Source organism: Silene latifolia, chromosome 9 (genome assembly GCF_048544455.1).
Source record: "Silene latifolia isolate original U9 population chromosome 9, ASM4854445v1, whole genome shotgun sequence".
Classification (NCBI taxonomy): Eukaryota; Viridiplantae; Streptophyta; class Magnoliopsida; order Caryophyllales; family Caryophyllaceae; genus Silene; species Silene latifolia.
Genome location: NC_133534.1, coordinates 197345572 through 197367447, shown reverse-complemented (window position 1 = coordinate 197367447; position 21876 = coordinate 197345572). Strand labels below are relative to the sequence as shown.

At 38.4% G+C, this 21876-nt stretch overlaps 1 protein-coding gene across 1 annotated transcript; it reads left to right on the top strand.

Annotated features, from left to right (window-relative positions):
- The first annotated feature begins 15570 nt into the window (after nucleotides 1–15570).
- Nucleotides 15571–19509, top strand: LOC141602082 (uncharacterized). The gene is made up of 5 exons (XM_074422393.1): nucleotides 15571–16040; nucleotides 16730–16847; nucleotides 17228–17503; nucleotides 17608–17991; nucleotides 18745–19509. The coding sequence occupies exons 1-5, from the start codon at nucleotides 15571–15573 to the stop codon at nucleotides 19507–19509; spliced, it is 2013 nt and encodes a 670-aa protein (XP_074278494.1).
- The last annotated feature ends 2367 nt before the right edge of the window (nucleotides 19510–21876 follow it).

The following is a 21876-nucleotide window of genomic DNA, read 5'->3' as shown; positions in this document are numbered from 1 at the left end:
GCTCACCACCCCGAATGGATCACCACAGTTTTTAAAACATTTAAACGGGGTCAGTATTAATCACACAATTTATATATATATCAACAATCCAATAAACAGACAGCTTAACCGTCACACACACACACACAACCACACCAATCCCAACAATCTCAATCACCGATCGTCCACCGGACCACCCACGCCAGGGGGACCGCAGCCGTACCCACCAAATCCCCGCTCCACATAGTGAGCGATAACCCTGTCCATTAATGTGCACATCCCCTTCCGTGGTGGGTTCCACGAAGGGCGAAACTAGGGCATGAAGCCACTCTCGCAAGTGACTCCACTCAGCCGAGAACGCATCTCGAGAACCATAGGCAACCAATCACAATCACAATATCAACAACCGTCCGAATCTATCAACAGTGTACAATCACAATCACAGCCGTCACAATACAATTACTATATCAAACAATCAATCTCAACACATCAACAATCATCCCATTATGGGACTAATACGAGTAGGAAATCCTACCCGGAAGCACACAATCGAGACGGTCTCTACTTTCTTTGAATCAAAAGCTTCCTCTATGAACCCTCCTCCTATCATACAACATATAAAGGCTACGAAATCACATACTACACATAAACCCCCAAATCTCTAAATTAGGGTTTAACCAAATCAAAGGAAAGACAATAAAAAGGGTACGTAGATCTTACCCTCGACGCAAGGATCACAACGGTATAAAGAAAGGTAGAATCCGACTTTCTAAACTCCGGGATTTGCCAACAATGCGATAGATGCGAAGAACGATGTTTTGTTTTCTCTCTTGACAGTAAATAGGTTTAAAAGTGTGTAAAGAATAGTGACGGTAAAGATTATATACCTAATCGCATTATTAACAAAACCCGACGAATCAATACCCCGTAAACCGGTTACTCGATCGAGTACCCAAGGATACTCGATCGAGTACCCCCCTACTCGATCGAGTACCCCAGCTACTCGATCGAGTACCCAACAGGTCAGAAACTTTTCTAAAACGCAACTTACCGTTACTCGACAGAGTAAGGCCTACTCGATAGAGTACCCCAAGACTTATAAATACGGAGTATTACAGGATCAACTCACGAAAGATTCTGATGTTGGCCTTGATTTTATTATGATAACAGGGGTACGTGCTCAAATACAATAACATTAAGTGCAAAATCTGTGTTTAATACTAATACAATACCTAAAGTTCAAGATTCTGATGTGAGCCTTCTCTCGTCTGTTTGTTTTTATGTAATAATAGGCCCCTCGCCAGCCAGATAGCATACAATGTGGATACTACGCTTGTCGGTCCATGTTGGAGATTATTAGGCGAAGATATATCATTATTCCTCCAAAGGTTAGTAATTTAATAATGTGTTTATTACTTTTTTTAAATTAGAGCTAATGTTGTCTTGCTTGCTGCTATATATACCATGATGTTGCTATGTTGTCTTGCTTGCTGCTATATATACCATAATGTCTTCTCTTTGTTTTTTCCGCAGTATGCAATCAACCCGTCGGAACAGATTGAGCAGTACTCAAATATAGATATAGACGAGGTAAGAGACATGTGGGGCAACTACGTCTTAGAAAATAGAAATGCATGATACTAGAGTTTAGATCAACTTATTAGTAAATTTTTTGTTGAAGTTAGGGAATGATTAGTTCATGTAAATTCAACTCCTTGTAAGTATATATATATATATATGATGCTGCTGTTGTGGTTGAATTGAATCTATTGAGTTCTGATGAACCTAGTCGTGATTTATCTTTGGTCTTTGGTATATGGTGTTTCTTGATATATGCAGGTTTTTGAATGGCATGAAACAAATTTAATATTTCAAAACATTTAGGAATTCGTAATAAAAACGGTTACTAAAAAAAAACCGTTGTGAATACTTTTCACAGCGGTTAATAAACAAAACACCGTTGTGAATGACTTTCACAAATACCCGCGCATAATATTCAACAACAGGTTTTAAACGAAGAACCGTTGTTAAAAGTCTTCACAATTTTGAAGGTAAAGTTACAACAACGGTTTGCTCCAACTAAGAACCGTTGTTACTAACAATTTCAACAACGGGTATGTAGCATAAACCCGTTGTCAAAAGACTTCACAATTTTGGAGGGAAAGTTACAACAACGGTTATACATATGACAACCGTTGTTATATTATTCCCTCCAAATTTTTGAAACACTTTCCACAACGGAGAACACCCAAGAACAACGGCTTTTAACCGTGGTGAATACTTTAGACAACGGTTTCATTAAATAAGCAAACCGTTGTAAATACCTTCTACAACGGCCGCTTTAACAACGTCCGCTTTTTGTTTTTACAACGGTTTTTGCCCGTTGTTATAGCCTGTATCTGTAGTAGTGACTTAAAACGTGATAGATAATAAATTGACATGACCTCTCGCTAAAAATAAACAATTGAGACATAGCCTTACCAAAAAGTAGAAACCATGAAAACCTATTTCGCGAGGTAGTGCACTCGGCCATCCCGGGGTAAAAACCTTGTTACGTAGGGGAAGTGGGTGATAAATGTCTATCCACCGAATTCGTGTTGATGAGGGTTTCATCGGCTATCCCGTGCCCAAGTTGATGTGAATTTGGATCATGGACACATTTATTTGAAATTTGGATTGACCTCAACGGAAGTATTCGTGACCGTAGTCGCATGTGTTTCGGGCTATAGATAAATATTAGAGTAATTTTATCGACCGAGAATTCTAAAAGTAGAATCGATTAAAGAGTTAGTCCACCGAGTTATATTGATAAGGGTTTCATCGGCTATCCCGTGCCCAAGTTAATATGAATTTGGATCTTGGAATCATTTATCATAGTTGGGTAGAGGTCACTATGTAAATGCTTTACTTGTTATTTACAAGTATTAATAAAACAATAAATGTTAAGTTTTCCACTATTCCGATATCATATTGTTCTATTTCCTTACCACAATTCATATACGATATCATTTCGATTTTAGTTCAAATCTCCATTAAAACATCGTAACTAAAGACAAAATTTGAATTTTTCTTCTAAAAACCTCGTATTATCCATTGTAAGGATCTCTTACAATGGATTATTTTTCATATACTTAATTGAATTAAGTACCTTGAAGCGATAAATTGTTTTGGTAATTAGATTTGTCAGAATTCGTAATTGACCAAAATAACGCAACCACTTCAATGAAAGTTTTAAGACTAAAACGATTGAATTGAAGAGTAATCTTCATAAGATTCAACTTTGCTTCTCTAATTAAAGATTCTTTGAAATGAGTGGGAGCATTCTCTTAAACCGTTAAGAAAAGGACGAGGTTCAAGAAGTAAAATTAGAATGGAATTGATACAAGATAATGTTAAAAGTAAAGTTATTGAGAATAACGATACTAAACCCATCAATCCCGACCGATAAAGTTTCCATTGTCTTAAATGTTGGACACTAGAAAGGAAACTACCCCAAGGTGTTAAAGAATAAGCAAGTTAGTTGTGGGACATCTAATAAGACTTAGTTCTTTATTTACTTGATTGACATAAATTTTGCTAATACTACTTCGTCAATATTAGAAACCAGTGGTGGTTTTCTTCATTGTACTTGATACATAGGATGATTAGAATATGACGACTAGCAACAATGATGTTGAGAGATAGAGTCATTGTGTAATCAATCTAGTTTTGCGTTTATAGTTGTACTTAATTATGTCTATTAAGTGCATAAACTCTAAATAAGAATATAAACTTGTTAAGATACAAAAGAGGTTTCACTTTTGTGACCTTATACACCACGATTTGGTGTATGGCTAGCCCATTATCAAGGTGATTATATTCTAAACCAAACTAGAATGATATATCATAAAGATGATGCAAGACTCAAATTGGTAACCCAAGATTGAACCTTACATTCTGGAATGATGAACGCAAAGAGTTATCGACTACTCTTGAAACCATTAGATCTTGTGGTATATGCGTACCTTGTATTCAAAGTAAGATGTCTCGTGCCTTTTGGTCGAAAAGGAGATCGAGGTTGTAAATCATTGATCCATAATAGGTTGATCATTTTCTTTTACCAACGATTTAAGTTGACGTTAATGTGTTCACTTAATAAGGTAAATAGAGAAATCTTTGAAGAAGTTTAAAGAGTTCAAGGAACCACGATTTAGTCGTGATGGGATTATCAAAGTGAAGACTTTGATATAAGCCAAAGGAAATATGATATAATATCACAAATTAATCTCTCTTGCACGCATTATGGGATAATGTGTGGTTGGATAAGAAATCAAACGCTATTCGATATGGTTTGGACTTCAATCAAGTTACTTTAAGTTACTTGATCCTTTTGGGGATTTTATCATTTTGTCTAAATTATTTTTCCACTAAATCTAAAACGAATCATATGAGATATGAAATGGTAGGGTACCATGTTTGTAAGTTTTCAAAAGAAACAAATGCTCATTTTTCCTTATTATAATCACGAGTACAACGAGTTTGTGGCTCGTGAAACCGTCTTTCTAAAAATACAAGTTTATTTCTAGAAGACAGAGTGGGAGAAATTATTCAAAGAGCCACAAAGAATGTTATGTCGCAAGAAACTGGTCTTTCTTGGCTACTTGAGAAGTTTTGTGTAAGACGTTGTATATTCAAAACCTAGGAGGTTAAAGTCATCACTTGTTAAAGATGATGAATTCATGTTACTTTTAAGAAAGTAAAGAGTTTGCAACTTACAAATAAATTGTTTGATTCAAGTTACTTCTAGAAAGTAATGAATATATGACTTACATGAGAGTGTTTAAGTCACAACTCAATACAAGGCTTAAAGCCATGAAAATCCGAAATTAATTCCAAGTGAATTATTAGATATCAAAGCTTGATTGGTTGCAAAGGGTTTTGCACTAGTTGAAATGCTTAAGTCTATTTGGATCTTCTTAGGGATTGTGTTTCATTATGATGATATACATATAGCAAGTGAATCTAAAACCCACTTCTTCAATTAGAAGGAATGTATTCAATACATGTCTTGAGTTTTGTAGATTCTTGCAACCCTAAGATAATGTGAAACTTAAGAGAGGGTCTTAAGTAGGACATCAATGAGTTGGGATCAATGTTTTGATCATGTTATAAAACTTTTCTCGATAAGTCGAGAAGTTGTGTTTATACATGAAGTTTAGTGGGAGTTACGGAAATTTTTAGTAGTCTTATATGTGGATGACATATTGATCATTGCGAATGATTTAAGACTTTGGAGAAATATAGTACATCTTTAATATCCGGATTTATGGAGATAAATCTACATGATATTAATGTCAAATAAGAAGTCTTATGTTGATAAGATTCATGACTAGTTCAATCAAATTGAACATATTTGATTGATTCCATTTGCTTCCGCTACCGGATCAATTAAATAAGTAATGATGTATAACACTTCATATACTTTGAGTATGATGAATTGTTTCAAATCGAATTTAAGTAATAGTTACCAAGTAAGCCATAAAGATTACCCTTAAGTGCTTACAGAACCATTAAGGATGTAATACAAAGTGTTTTTGATGCAATTTTGTGTAAGGGTGTTACACAAGTGACAATTGACAATTTAGATTGCGTATGGTTTCTGACAAAACCATAATCAAAACACATTAGGATGGTTAAGATACCATTGCGGCTATGTTATTTAAGAAATAGATTTTCTAGAATCGTTCTAGGCAATAAAGAACAATGAAGAATATTTACAACGGAAATTGAGTACACTTGCAATCATGTGATGTGCAAGAAGGATGAGTCCCGCACACTGTGAAAACAGTGGGAGCTATTCTAAGGCTAGAGGGCATATGTCTTGATTGGATCTCGACACGTACTCAGAAAATTTTGTAATGCAAATGTATACATTACGAAAGGAAAAACGAGTATGTAGTAAGGTTAAGTAAGGTACAAGAAGTTGATAAAACCTACTAACCAAAGCCTTCTCATAGGCTTAACATGATGAGTCATGTCATTTCAATTGAATTGAGATGAACAACTACATATAAGATGAAAATTGATTAAAAAAATATGAAGTAGTAATCAGGGATTGACTATTCATATGAGATAATCACACTTATCGTTCGAGTTTTTTAATCTAAAAACTCCTTTTGTACTTTGTTACATCCAAACGGGTTGTAGAGACAATATTGAACCCCGTTAAAGTGAACCCGGATTAACATAGTATTCGCCCATAGTCACTTGTATGAGGTGACGTCTCGAAGTGACTAGAGTGTGATGCGATTGATGGCAAGTTAAAGTGCCATAGAGTCATTTGAGATGACTAGTCGATCACATAGGCAGACTGTTAGGAACACTTTGTCGGGCAGTGATTGCTTATAGAGTTCTGGCAAATTTATATAGCCTGGTCGTGGCGAGAGCTACTATAGTATTCTAATGAGTCGATTCTTTTGTCTAAAGACTGTTCTCCTAAGGTGGCACAGTTTCAGATTAACTTTGATTTGTGTTACTACGACCTTCGTAAATTGGGTCAAATGGGCATATTTTGGGTTATGATGGTTGTGGCTAGTCGAAGGGAACAAGTGCAATATGAATTGTCCACCCCTTGTCAGGGTTATAACAATATCTCAGGGCCACTCGAGGAGTAATGAACTGGAAATACGTGGCCACGCTCGGAAGGTATCTATGGTAGATAAATTCCGGTCAATCATTTATTCTCCAGATCGAGGAAACCACTCTCGATATGATCACTTGCAAGTACGACCCGAAAGACACCTTGCATTGAGTGGGAGATTGTAATAGGACAAGAGAATTGGTGACGCACACGTGTCGAGGACAAGTGGGAGATTGTTGGAATATGTGTCCTCCGACAATAATGCGATCACAATTGTCGATCATGATGATCACATGTTTAAATCTCATTTTTAAGAATACGTAAGGGATGATTCATTTTATAGTCAACTGATCAACATTAATCGGTAACGATTGGCTTGCTAGAGTTTGACGTTACTGTCGTGGGACGGTGGTGGTCAGTTGATCTCTTAAGGTCACACCTAAAGGATGATGCCCTTATCCGTAAAGTTGATTAATTGTATGACGATACAAGTTAATCAAATTCCTTAAAATTGAACAATTCAATTTGCGAGAGAGAATATTGATATTTTATTGTAATGGGATTAAATAAGATTTATTTTAGTAATTGAAATGCTTTATTACTAAAATTGTTTATTGTTTCAGAAACAATAAAGATAAGAATGAATGGTTAATTATAATTACAAGATGTTGTGAATTATAATTAAATGACCCATTTTATTTATGTGATCAAGTATCACTAGTCAATTTGTTATATGTAATTTAATTAATTTATTAAATGATATTTATGTGATAAATATACATCAAATTAATTAATAACATGTATTATACTACATGTGACATATTGTGTGACAAATGACAAATTGACAAAATAAAAAGGTAGTCCATTTCATCGAAGTGGACCGAAATGGAGGGAGATATAATGCATTATGGTTGTTTTATTTTATGTGATAAAATAGAGATAATCATACCTATTGCATGATAGCCTTACACACCTATTTCTTGTGTAGACCAAAAAGCATAAAGCAAGATGCCATCCTTGGCATTTGTGGCACTCCAACCGTGCTCCTCCTTCACTCTAAGAGAATATGAGTTCTCTTATTTTCATTCATACATTATCACATGCAAGTTCATGCATTATTCTCTTTTCTCTCTTTTATCTTCATCAAAACTTGAGATTTTTGATCCAAATTGTTCATAAAAGATTACTAAAATTATTAATGTAATATATGAGTGTTAGTAATCAATTTTAAGGTAAACTACTAAACTAATATCTAGCTAATATTATTTAGTGGGGATAAGGGATAATCTTGGGTGCAATCAAGAGGAGAATCTCTATTTTGGAATTTTGGAGGATCATCCTTATATTCATGGAAAGCTCAAGAACTAACAAGAAGGAGATCTTATTGGTGCCCAATATGACCGAAAATTTGTTGGTGAGAAAATGATTTTCTCATCTTTTGTTATTAAGTTTGCATGCATAAGATTTGTAATTAATTTTATGACTAAATTATATGCAACATATATGAATATGTTAAGAAATGAGATATAGATTTCCAACAGCTACTCCTAGCTCCTTGATGAATTATCAAGCTTGCTTTTCCTTTCCCTTGTCTTTGCTTGGAGGAGGCCCTACTAGAGTGATCTTTCCAGCTTTAATGTCACCAAGGTACTTGGAATAATTCCTTTTCCAATGTCCAACACCATTACAATAATGGCATTTATCAAGAGGACCCTTCTTGGTCTTGGAAGTGCTAGCTTCAAATGTCTTAGCCTTGGTGGAAATGGGAGCTTGCCTCTTACCCTTTTTCCCATTCTTTTTGAACTTCCCCTTGCTCTTGGTGCTTATATTAAGCACATACTTAGGTGGGTTAACATTTAACCCCATGTCTCTTTAGGCTTGCACAAGTAACTTGTGCAACTCTTCAAGAGACACATCCTTGTCTTGCATGTTAAATTTCTGCCGGAATTGAACATACGCTTTGACTTTGGATAAGGAGTGTAGAATCCTATCTACCATGAGATCTTTGGGGATTTCAACTTTTTGAATCTTCAAAGTCTCGACTAGCTCCAACAATTTGAGCACGTGAGGACTAACCTTTTGGCCCTCCTTAAAATCGAGATCAAAGAATGCCAAGGCCGCCTCATAGTGGACGATCCTCGGTGTTTATGAAAACATTGTCACAAGTTTGGAATAGATTTAATTAGCGGTGCCCATTTTAAAGGCTCTCCTTTGGAGATCCGCCTCCATCGCAAAAATCAACACATTTTTCATTGCGGCGGACTCTTTGTGGTAAGACTTATATACTTCCCTAGTGGCGGCAGTCGACCTAGCATTAGGTTCGGGTGGAGAGACCTCGGTGAGGTAACGAAGCTTCTCATCACCTTGGGCGGCTAATTTGAGTTGGGCATCCCAATCGGAGAAATTTGACCCATTCTTTGCAAGTTTACAACGATCCATGAAGGATCGGAGCCATGAAGCATTAGTGAGAGGTGTGGCGTTGGTGTTTGGTGCGGCCATTGTTATGAGAAATAAAAGGGGTCTACAAAACGAAAATAGAATGAATAAAACATTTGTCGTTTTCACAATAATAATACTTGTAAATATAATTTAAACAAGTCTTATTGCATTTATCTAGTGACCTCTACCCAACTAGATAAATGATTCCAAGACCCAAATTCATATCAACTTAGGGCACGGTGTGCCGAAATACCCTTTATTAACATAACTTGGTGGATTAACCTTTTAATCGATTCTACTTTTAGAACTCTTGGTCGATAAAATTACATTAATATTTGTCTCTAGCCCGAAACACATCCGGAAATCGTCGTGAATATTTTCGTTGAGTTCAACCCAAATTTCGAATAAATGTGTCCATGATCCAAATTTATATTAACTTAGGGCACGGTGTGCCGAAATACCCTTTATTAACATAAATTCGGTGGATAGACATTTATCACCCACTTCCCCTACGTAACAAGGTTTGTACCTTGGTGTGGCCGAGTGCACGCACTCCCTCACGAAATAGGTTTTTATGGTTTCTACTTTATGGTAAGGCTAAGTCTCAATTGTTTATTTTAGCGAGAGGTCATGTCAACTTATTATCTATCACGTTTTAAGTGAACTAAAGCGGCGAACTACGATAATTGTAATTGACACGGTCGATAAACTCGATTAAAATGATAGTGTATGTTTTAGTTATGGCGATTTAGCGATGCATGCAACATATAAATAAAATGCAAAGCATAAAAATAAATCCTAGTATGGCCTTCCTAAAATAGTAAACCTAATAAACTATTACAAATTCGGAAACCAAATCCTTTGGTCCCTTGAACTTCGGTCTTGGCACGCATTTCAAGGCAACACTTTCTTTAATGGATCGCCTTCTCGAGTGGCACCGTCTTCAAGGAATTCCGGAATAAATAAATTACATAATAAATTACATAATTTCCTATTATACATTTTTAATTAAAAATAAAAACAAATCTATTAAATTACAAAACGGTAATACGAGATCACAATAAATTACAACCGAATCGATATTCCCATACATTTCGGGTAATATCAATTAAAAACTAAGGCCATACTAAGTAAAATTACATAATTCAAAATTTACATCAAATTAAAATATGACAATCCTAAATAAAATGCAGCATTGTAATATGTATGAACATGCCCAATTTTATGCTAAATCGCCTTTAAGGAGCCAATATCGTATATTAATCGGTTTTTACGGATTTGCGTGATTTAACCTTTTAAAATCACAATAATTACATAAAATCATATTTATGTACAAGTTAATTACCCTAACCATCTTAGGACTCAAAATTAGTCTTCACTAACATATTGACTATAATTAACTTTATATCTCTTAATATTGTTCATAAAAGGACTTAAAATTTCAATTAAATTTAATTTATTGTGCTTTTATTGAAATTTTAAGTCCTTTTATGAACAATATTAAGAGATATAAAGTTAATTATAGTCAATATGTTAGTGGAGACTAATTTTGAGTCCTAAGAGGTTAGGGTAATTAACTTGTGCATAAATATGAATTTATGTAATTTATTGTGATTCTAAAAGGTTGAATCACGCAAATCCGTAAAAACCGTTTAATATACGATATTGGCTCCTTAAAGGCGATTTAGCATAAAATTAATGCTGCATTTTATTTATGATTGTCATAATTTTTTTTATGTAATTTTGAATTATGTAATTTTTACTTAGTATGGCCTTAGTTTTAATTGATATTACACGAAATGTATGGGAATATCGATTCGGTTGTAATTTATTGTGATCTCGTATCACCGTTTTGTAATGTAATAGATTAATTTGATTTTAATTACAAATGTATAATAGGAAATTATGTAATTTGTTATGTAATTTATTTATTCCGGAGTTCCATGAAGACGGTTTCATTCAAGAAGGCGATACATAAAGACGGTGTTATCTCGAGATGCGTGCCATAACCGAAGTTCAAGGGACCAATGGAGTTTGTTTCCAAATATGTAATAGTTAATTAGATTTTCTATTTTAGGAAGGCCATACTTGGATTTATTTTATGTTTTGCATTTTATTTATATGTTGCATGCATCGCTAAATCGCCATAACTAAAACATGCATTGTCATTTTAATCGAGTTTATCGACCGTGTCAATTAGAATTATCGTAGTTCACCGCTTTAGTTCACTTAAAACGTGATAGATAATAAATTGACATGACCTCTCGCTAAAATAATCAATTGAGACATAGCCTTACCAAAAAGTAGAAACCATGAAAACCTATTTCGTGAGGGAGTGGACTCGGCTTTACCGGGGTACAAACCTTGTTACGTAGGGAAAGTGGGTGATAAATGTCTACCCACCGAATTTATAAAGATGAGGGTTGTTTTCGGCTTTACCGATGCCCAAATTGATGTAAGTTTGGATCATGGACACATTTATTCGAAATTTGGGTTGAACTCAACGAAAGTATTCTCGACGGTTGCCGGATGTGTTTCGGGCTAAAGATAAATTTTAATGTAAATTTATCGACCAAGAGTTCTAAAAGTAGAATCGATTAAAAGGTTAATCCACCGAGTTATATTGATAAGGGTTGTTTTTCGGCTTTACCGATGCCTAAATTAATATGAATTTGGGTCTTGGAATCATTTATCAAGTTGGGTAGAGGTCACTAGATAAATGCAATAAAACTTGTTTAAATTTATTTTACGAGTATTATTATTTTGAAAACGACATATGTTTTATTCCTTCTATATTTTGTTTTGTAGACCGCTTCTATTTCTCATAACAAATGGCTACTCCAAACACCAACGCCACACCTCTCACTAATACTTCATGGCTCCGATCCTTCATGGATCGATGTAAACTTCAAAAGAATGGGTCAAATTTCTCCGATTGGGATGCCCAACTCAAATTAGCCGCCCAAGGTGACGACAAGCTTCGTTACCTCTGTAGATACCCATATCTGTCGATATTGGCATTTATAGAAAACCCATCAAACACCCGATGATGATAGGACAACATGTATTCGTCAGTTGGCGTTGTCATTATTTGTGGCTCATTTTACGATGTGTAACGGGCGTCGTCGACGGATTTTTATTAATTTAAATGAAATTTAAGTCAATGTTCAGTTTCAAATAAATTCATTTTATTGTTTTAATTTGAGTTTATTTTTTCAAGTTTATTTTATTGAAAATGGAGTAAAATTTCGATTTGAATTTATTTAATTTGATTTGATAAATCATTTTAATTGAATTTATTCGTTTTATAAATCGTATTTGAGAAACTCGATTTTAAGGCGGTTTTGTACGCGATTTCAAGCTCGGTTTTGAGCTCGATTTAAGCTCGAATTGGACTCGAATTTCGATGCAACTTCGACCCAATTTCCAACCCAACTCTCACCTAACACCTAGCCCACATACCAAGCTATCATTCCAGGCCATTTCCCATGCAACCCACGTCCTAAATACTCCACAAACAGCCCGCAACACAAGCAGCCCCCCCCCCCCTGTTTTGCGTGCTCAAACCCGAGTCCAAAACCCACTCCAAACAGCTACCAAACCCGTGCCCATTAACCCTAAACAATACCCTAATATCCTACCCATATTACCTTAGCTTAACCACCAAGAAAACCCCCATACAAACTCTAAAAACCCCACGAATTAGCTGATGGACAGCAGCTATGCGAAATAGGCCCGACTGCTTGTTGCCCTACTTCTACCCTTCGAAACTCCTTATAAATACCCCCCTTTCACCATACATTCATTACTCTAAGTTATCCCCACAACATACTGCAAATAACAACCATCAATCGTCAAACAAACCCTAAACTAAAGCCGTGACAGCCGCTCAAAAACAGGGACACAAATCTTGTTTTCGAGTTTCTGTCGTGGTCTTTGGCCTTGATTCTAGTGCAAAAATCCCATTAAAACTTCTGGTTTATTTCCATATTCACAAAATTCAGTCTTTCTATTTTCCAAAACATCTTTCGGTTTGAAAAATCGTTGAGAAACGAAGTCGTGGTGAGCGATTGAAAATCGCTGCTCAAGTCTGCCTTTTGAACGTGTTTGTTTCGTGATTTCAAAATTCAATTTCAATTGTTTTCGTCGACGACGGCCCCTCGAGATAAAATCTACGATCGATTACGACCCAAGACGGTGTCAACGATACATGTAGGTTGAGGGTGCATTAAAACTCCCTTCTCTCCTTTTTATTTCGTTTTTTTATTGTTTATTTACTAACCATTGTCTAACATCGTGTAACTAATATCAAAACTAGAATAGTTTGAGTATGAGTTAAAGTACCATTCCGGCACCCGCGTTGGCTTGAGATGGGAAAGAAATCCGCCATATCGGTCGGTCGTACACCCCGTCTCATTTACATATCCTCGTGTTGGAATAGGGCAATTTAATAAATTGAGTTTATTTAATTTATGTGTATTTATTTTTAACCATATAAAAATTGGTTTTTTATGACTTTCCAGACCTAAAATTTGTAATTTTAATTTAGGTATATTTTCGTAATTTATTGCATTGATTTAGTGTTTATTTTGTAATTAACAATGTATTAATTCAAAACCCGCGCAGTGCACGGGTCAATTCTGACATATTTCGAAAATTCCAGATCCGTGCAGTGCACGGGTTTGTCCAGGTTTTGTGTTTTAATTTGTTTCCTTGTTTGACTTTGTTTGATTAATCCTTAGTTTAATTAGTTTACGTTTTAGATTTTAATTTACATTATTTATAATTTATATTGTATGTGTGCGCTAACCACTAACGTTTGTTAATACATCTTATGCTAAGCGTAAGCCTTCCTATCCCTCTCTTTGGATGTGTTTTTCTAGTTTAATCAATGAACCTCACATGCTAAACCACTTCGACGAAGTTAAATGCATTTTAAACGACTTAGAATGAAATTCGCATGATAGGATTTAAATTCAATGGTTGCATATGCATGTGATATCTTTCCGAAATAGCCATCTTTCACCAAGTAGAGACCGTTATTGCAACGGGCGGGGTTGGGTGTTGTTTTAATGAAATTAAATTAACTTCCTAACACGTAAAGTCACACGAATTCAAATCTCTAAAATTGGTTTCTAAATTCCATTTAAAAATTTAGTGGCGACTCTTTTAAAATTAAAAATGTTTTGAAAAAGCATTTGAGTGGAGCGTTTTTCCATGGTCCACAATTTGGCGACTCCGCTGGGGAAAGTGAAACTTGAAAAGTTTAAGATGGCTATTAGGATTGTTGTCACATTTTTTTATGTTAATCATGCATAAACCCCCGAGACTTTAGGCGGGCCAAAGAATCTCTTGGGTTAATTCCAAGGGAGGATATTGATGTCCACTATGTCCGATTTAAGTATCAAGGTGATTCCGTGGAGGTAGGCAGCTGCATACGAGGCATATTGCTACGGGCATATGACGGTATGTGGACTCCCCGACAAAGCGGTTTCACTGGCATAGACCTATTTTAGAGGACTGACCGAGACTTAGAAGAGTCTAGTTCATGCATTGCATCCCTAAAATGTGAATGATTACATGCTATGTGAATCCCGGGTCATGTTTTCAAAATAGCATTTTCAAATCCATCTTCTTTTTCTTTCGAAAATTTGATTCTTTTTCAAGTCCATTTCTTTTCGAAAATTTCGGCCCTCAATTTCGAAATTTTGAACCCTCTTTCAAGCCGAAGTGCTGCCCATTTTAAAAGTCCATTCAATCCTTCTCGATTTCAAATTTCGATGAACTGTATCCCAGGTCCAACCCAAACCTAGAATAGAGTTTGAGTCAGTGGGGTCGGGTTAGTCGAGTTGGGCTTTTGCTCGCTCGATATAGGCGAGCTAGTCCACCCTTAGGCTCGAGTGAGCCTTTGTTTGGTTAGAACACTTGTCAAGTGAGTCACCTAAACCGATATTTGGGTCCGAGTCATGAAAGTCGACCATTTGGTCCAAGTCGACCCACCAAAACGTCCCCACTAGGCCACCTAGGGCGTTTGTCACAAAGCCCAAGAGCCATGTCTGGTTTGAACACGGGTTTGTCATGTCGGATTTATGATCACGTTGAGTCTAAAACCCAAGCAACGTGTGTATCACGGTTAGGACCCGTTCCAACGAGCCAGAATAGTTCGTTTGTAGGATCCATGTTGAGTTATAGCTAGTTTTTAGGTTTGAAAAACCGTCCCTAGTCGTGTACGACCCAAACCGAGGGGGGCCAATTGCTCGTTCTCCGGGTCTAAGCCCAATATCGAGTCGCATAGAGTCCGTCATGTTGTTATGAGCCAACTGAAGAAGACTCCCTGAGAAAGAGAGTCTCGATCGAAGACCGAGACATCAAGATGGGGTCGTATATGCTAACTCTAAACGGCCACTTTGTGAAAGCCGGGGAGGAAATGCCGAGTTTAGACTTCCCCGAACCACTGTTCAACTCAAAGGCCAACAAGCCGTCCCCCCGGAATCGAAGTATTCCGTGATTGTTTCTATATTCCCGAAGACATTATGGCAGTAGCTACAATAAAGAAGGAGTCTGTTCCGATCGAAGATGGGAAAGCTATGGGTCTCCTCTTCGGAGAGGAAAAGAAGTCGGAAACACTAAACGAAGTCTTGGTAAACATGATCGTAAGGAGTGATCGTTTCGATCCATCTACCCTCATTACTGATGTAGATCCTAAGAGGAATACATCTGGATGGCGGAAAACCATGAAATGGACCGACAACAAGGGTTCGCTTTTCAAGATGACCATTGGAGAAGGGCAAATGTTCAAGCCTGATGACGATTCTGAGTCTAAGTCTGAGTCCGAGTCTGAGTCTGACATAAGTCCTAAGGCTAAGTCTAGGGTTTTAGGTGTCGAAGATACCCCTTCCCCAGTCTTTCCTTTCCCTGTACCTCTCCCTAGTGTTGGTATTCCAGGGCCTGTCCCGAATACTGCTCCTATATCGCCACTGACCTCTGATCAGTTGGCCCAAATGTTAACGCAATTTGCGCAGTTTCAAATCAATAATAAGATGAATCAGTTTGCTTACGACTTGTCTCATTTATATTGCGATTCAATTGATTGTTTTAATAACGTTGAGAATGAGGTCGAGGATAGACAGGTGGAAGAAGAAGAGGAGGAGGTGGAACCGCCTCCCCAGTTAGTAAAAGGGTTTGAAGAATACGACCAAAGAAGCTCGGTAATCGAAGATACCAAAGTTGTTAATGTGGGGACTACCTTAGAGCCTCGGGAGCTTAAGATAGGAACAACCTTAGATCCCGCAGAAAAGAAGGGGTTTGTTGAATTGTTGAATGAATTCAAAGATGTATTTGCTTGGTCCTACAAAGATATGCCGGGTATTGATAGGGAAATTGCGAGCACAAGATTCCGATCAAGCCAGGGTTCAAACCAAGAAAGCGAAGCCACGTAGAATGCGTACCGAGTGGTCTTTGAAAGTCAAAGAAGAGAGTGATAAACAGTTCAAGGCCGGGTTCATCAAAGTATCGAATACTCGATTGGATAGCTAATGTGGTGCCGGTCCCAAAGAAAGACGGAAAGGTTCGGGTCTGTGTTGATTTTCGTGATCTAAATAAGGCTAGTCCAAAGGACGACTTTCCGTTACCTCACATTGACATCTTGGTTGACAATACCGCTAACCATGCATTATTATCCTTTATGGATAGGTACGCCGGTTACAACCAGATAAAAATGGCCGAGGAAGATATGCACAAGACTGCTTTCACAACACCATGGGGCACTTATTGTTACACAGTGATGCCGTTTGGATTAATAAATGCAAAAGTGCGACTTACCGAGAACAAAGAACGACGTTGTTGCATGATATGATTCATAAGGAAGTAGAGGTCTACGTCGATGACATGATCGTAAAATCGAAGGAACGTAATAACCATTTGATGGCATTACGAAAATTCTTCGCGAGGTTGAGAAAGTATAATATGAGATTAAACCCACAGAAGTGCGCGTTCGGGTCACCTGCAAGCAAGATTTTGGGTCATATCGTTAGCCACCGTGGCATCGAAATCGACCCATCAAAGATTAAAGCCATTATGGAAATGTCCCATCCTAAAACCGAGAAAGAAATTCGAGGTTTCTTAGGCCGAGTGCAATACATAAGCCGTTTCGTCTCAAAATTAACTATGATCTGCGAACCAATTTTTAAGAAATTGAAAGTTGGGGAGCATATTATGTGGGATGACCAATGCCAAGCCGCGTTTGATAAGATAAAGGAAGTGTTATCTTCTCCGCCAGTTCTCAGTCCGCCTATAGCCGGCTTGCCTCTATCACTGTATTTAACAGTTACAGATACCACGATGGGAGCAATGCTGGCACAAACCGTTGACAAAGAAGAAAGAGCAATTTACTACCTTAGTAAAAAGTTCTTTGAGTATGAATCAAAGTATACAGCATTAGAAAAGACATGCCTAGCTTTAGTCTGGGCAACGAAGAAGCTACGTCACTATATGCTCAGCTACAGTGTGAGTATATATTCCAGAATGGACCCCATCAAGTACTTGTTTGAAAAACCGGTGCTAAACGGCAGAATGTCAAGATTGACCTGCTATCGGAATTCGATCTCAAATATGTGCCGCTGAAAGCGATAAAAGGAAAGGTCGTTGCCGATTTCCTGGCCGATAATCCAGTCGAAGAAACTGACATTGTTGACACTTGGTCGTTCCCAGATGAGGATATTGTCCATGTCGAAGATGATGTATGGGATCTATATTTCGATGGGGCTTCGAATAACATGGGATGCGGAATAGGTGTCCTTATCATTTCACCGAGAGGAGAGCACGTACCAGTTTCGATCAAATTGGACTTCGCCGTCACAAATAACGCCGCGGAATACGAAGCATGCCTACTTGGTTTGCAGAGCGCTAACAAGTTAGGAGTCATGAAGTTGACAGTACACGAGGATTCCTCCTTGGTCATTAATCAAGTGACGGGGTCATGGAAGATCAAAATAGCAGCCTGGCACCCTACCAGGCTAAGATAGAAGAGCTAGAAAAACTCTTCGAAGAGGTGCCATACGTGTACCTCCCAAGGGAGGAAAATCGGTTCACGACGCATCACAAAACGGCGCGTTGATAAACATCCCTGATCATATGGATAGCATGCCATTGTGTGTCGAACGAAGGTCTTCACCAGCTTATATAAATGCTGTCGATGATGCCGAGGAAAGCGAAACCGAACCTTGGTATGCATCCATTGTGAGATTCAAAGAAGCGGAGAATACCTGCACCTCGATACACGTGGAAAGCGTGCATTGCGAATGTTATCCGCCCAATTCGTTAAAACTAACGATGGACAATTGTATAAGAAGACAAAGACACGGGGTGTCTTGTTGCGATGCGTCGACAAGACAACGTCAGAAAAGGTCATGGAAGAAGTCCACGACGGGGAATGTGGGCCGCATATGAACTCCCACATGCTAGTTCGGAAGATCATGAGATTAGGATACTATTGGACAACAATGGAAAGAGATTGTCGCAGATATGTCCGGCATTGTCACAATTGCCAAATATTTGCGAATATTCAACATGTACCACCTTCTATGCTATACACCATGACGTCACCTTGGCCTTTCTCAACCTGGGGAATCGACATCATCGGAAAAGTAAACCCTTCTGGAATAGGAGGGCATTGTTATATCCTAGTCGCTATTGATTACTTTACCAAGTGGGTAGAGGCCAAGTCTTACAAAGTGCTAAATGCGAAGCAAGTAGCCAAGTTTATTCGAAATGACATCATCTGTCGGTACGGAGTGCCGCACGAGTTCATCAGTGATCATGGAACTCACTTTCAAGCTGAGACAGCCGTTATACTTGAAAAGTATAAAATCAAGCATCATAAGTCATCTCCATATCGACCTCAGACAAATGGAGCAGTGGAGGCCGCTAACAAAACGGTGGCTACTATATTGAGAAATATGTCTGACAATTACAAGGAGTGGCCGGAGAAGATACCCTTCGCGTTGTGGGGATATAGAACGTCCATCAGAACAGCCACAGGGGCAACCCCGTACTACCTAGTTTACAGGATGGAAGCAGTACAACCAGTCGAACTGGAAGTACCCTCCCTACGCATCTTGCTCGAAAGCCAGATCCCGGATGCGGATTGGGTCCAAGCCAGATATGATTCGTTGGTGTTGCTCGATGAGCGCCATTTGAATGCGTTGTATCATGTTCAGCTCTATCAGAAAAGGATAGACCGAGCTTTTAACAAGAAGGTGAAGCCCAGGGGAATTAATGAAGGCGATTTAGTTCTCAAATCAGTAAGGGCTCTATTACCAGTCGATCCAAGAGGGAAGTTTAAGCCTAATTGGGCCGGTCCTTATCTCGTGAAGAAGATGCTCACAGGAGGCGCGGTACGTTTGACAGATTTGGATGGAAATGATTTCTCGAATCCAACGAATCTGGATCAGTTGAAGAAGTACTATCCTTAAGACCTCACTCTCAAAGTTATGAAATAACACTTGAATTGTGATGTATTTGAATAAGTTTTAAGTTTGGCGGTTGTTGCCACTTTGCACAAATGTTTTATGAGAGAACTACGACCTCGGTTTGATTCTCGTTGAAAAGCGAGATACGTAGGCGCCCTTGAAAAGGGTACAACCACAATAAAAATGAAATATTCAATGCGAAACGAGGATTTCTAATAAATAATACGTGTCTTTTATTTTGATAAATCCGGGCGACGCCCATTACAAATCAAACTAACAGGAAAGCAAATAAAAGCATAATAGTAATACTAAATAATAGAGCCGTAACTACCGCCTATCTTTAGTTGGGTCGCGTGTCCCGTCACTACGAGACGATGTCTCACCCATCATCATTCTTGCCCGTTTCTTCAGGGGGAACACACTGTCTTCTCGCGGGCCCAATCTCTCTTTTACTCTTGGTCGAGGGCCAAGTCTCTCTCGCAAGTGTCGGAACGTCACCACTTGTAGTACCCGTCGGGCCCACACTCTAGGAGCACCGGGTTTAGCCCTAGGGTTCTCGTCGAGCCTAGTCTCGGTCTCGGTCGGGCCCGAATCGGCCCAATAAAGAATTGTCGATTTTTAACCCCCGTCATGCTTCTCCCGATCAATGGCATCATCTTTCTCGTAGTTTCTTCCTTGCATTAAGGCCCTGTTACGTAGTCCATTTGAGATATGAAGGAGAAACCCAAGTAGACTCGCGTGGCTCGGGAATGCGCCACGCATGGAGCCAAGTATGACATCTACCCTGAGAAATAACAAAAGCAGGACCTCGCGAAGCCTCCGTCGCAGGGACAATTTGTTGACGACCGAATTGGCGAAGCACTCGGTCTGTGTAAAAATAGACAGGGTGATCCAAGCCCAACAAAGTGACATACCGTGTATGATCAGTATCTGCGAGCCCGATAAGTGAGCTCAAATGAAGCCATGGTAAGGACCAGCGAATATGAGACCCTGTTCCGCTAATCAAAGATATTTCGCCGATGTCGGATCCTTGCTCAGAACTGTAGCGCCGTCGCCGATTAGTGAGACTTCTGACATGATAATCTTCTGGTTTCAACGGCGGATCAATCAAACCAAGATGCTCGCTGAGCCATACCTGTTAGACAATAAGAAAAAGGCAGGTAAAAAAAAAGCACAAAGAAGAAAAAAGACGAAAATAAAAGAAAATAAAAGACGAAGAAAAAAAGAGAAAAAAAGGAAAAAAGAGAAGAAAGACAAACTTGCAGTAGACGGGTTGATCCCATGAATACATCATCCGGATTGGCTTTTTGTGCATCCAAGCTTTTAATAGTCTCACCTAGTATAATCCATGCAGGATTAGCACCATTCTCCATTTGCTCCACGACTCGGATTAGTCTAGCTTGGCCGCGATAAGATGGAATTTCTATCGCCCCCTCGAAACAATAAAGATGCAATAGAATGAGGCCAAAGGCGCGGCGTCGATAAATGATCGGTATATCTGGGTCATTCGCACGCCGGAATCTATGCACTAGCGCAAGCAGGTCCACCTTTCCACCATCGACGATGGTACGGGCTTCATCACGAGACAAGTTTAGATATTCGCGGTATTTTTGGGTCCAGTTGGACACAAAGTCGGGAACCACAGGCTCTTACGTGGTCCTCCATCCTCCTAAGACGGTAAATTCTTCAGGAAGGGTGCAGATTTCTCCCTCCGGAAAAGCAAAGACATGATGCTTGGGATCCCACACTCTCTGGCACTCTTTAAGAAATGCGGGTTGAATCATGACTTGCCTCAGGAAAATAATTTGTTGAATTCCCGCCGCACTCATATTTTGGATTTCTAAACCCCTGAATTCTGTCGCCCATCCCTTCATGGTCCCAAACAAGGAATTCATGACTAGTTTTTTGTCTAAGAAAGATATTCTTTTAAGCGAGAGAGATTTGTTTGAGAAATTGTGGGAAATTGTGGGAAATCTCAACCATTAGCCCTTCCTTATATATGAAAAGAGATGAGGAATTTTGGAAGTATAATTCCTTTAGGTTTTGGAAACCTAAATCTTCTAGGAAATTTGGAAACTTGGAAGCCTACTAGCTTTAGGAAGTTTGTAGCTTTTTGAAATAAGAAAGCAAGTCCCACACCTCCTTTATTTCGGCCGTGTAGGGCCCGTGTGGCGCGCCATGTAGGCCCCATCCGTCCCGGGTTTTGTTCGCTCATTTCTCTTGCGGAATTTGTCATAGTTCGTGCACCGAAGTGACTAATTTAAAATTTCATCCCCTGCGCGTCCCATGTTGAATTAACATCCCGTACACACTTACGGATTTTATTGGGTTACGCCCACATTGGTTACGGGTCTTTTCGTCAAAATAAAA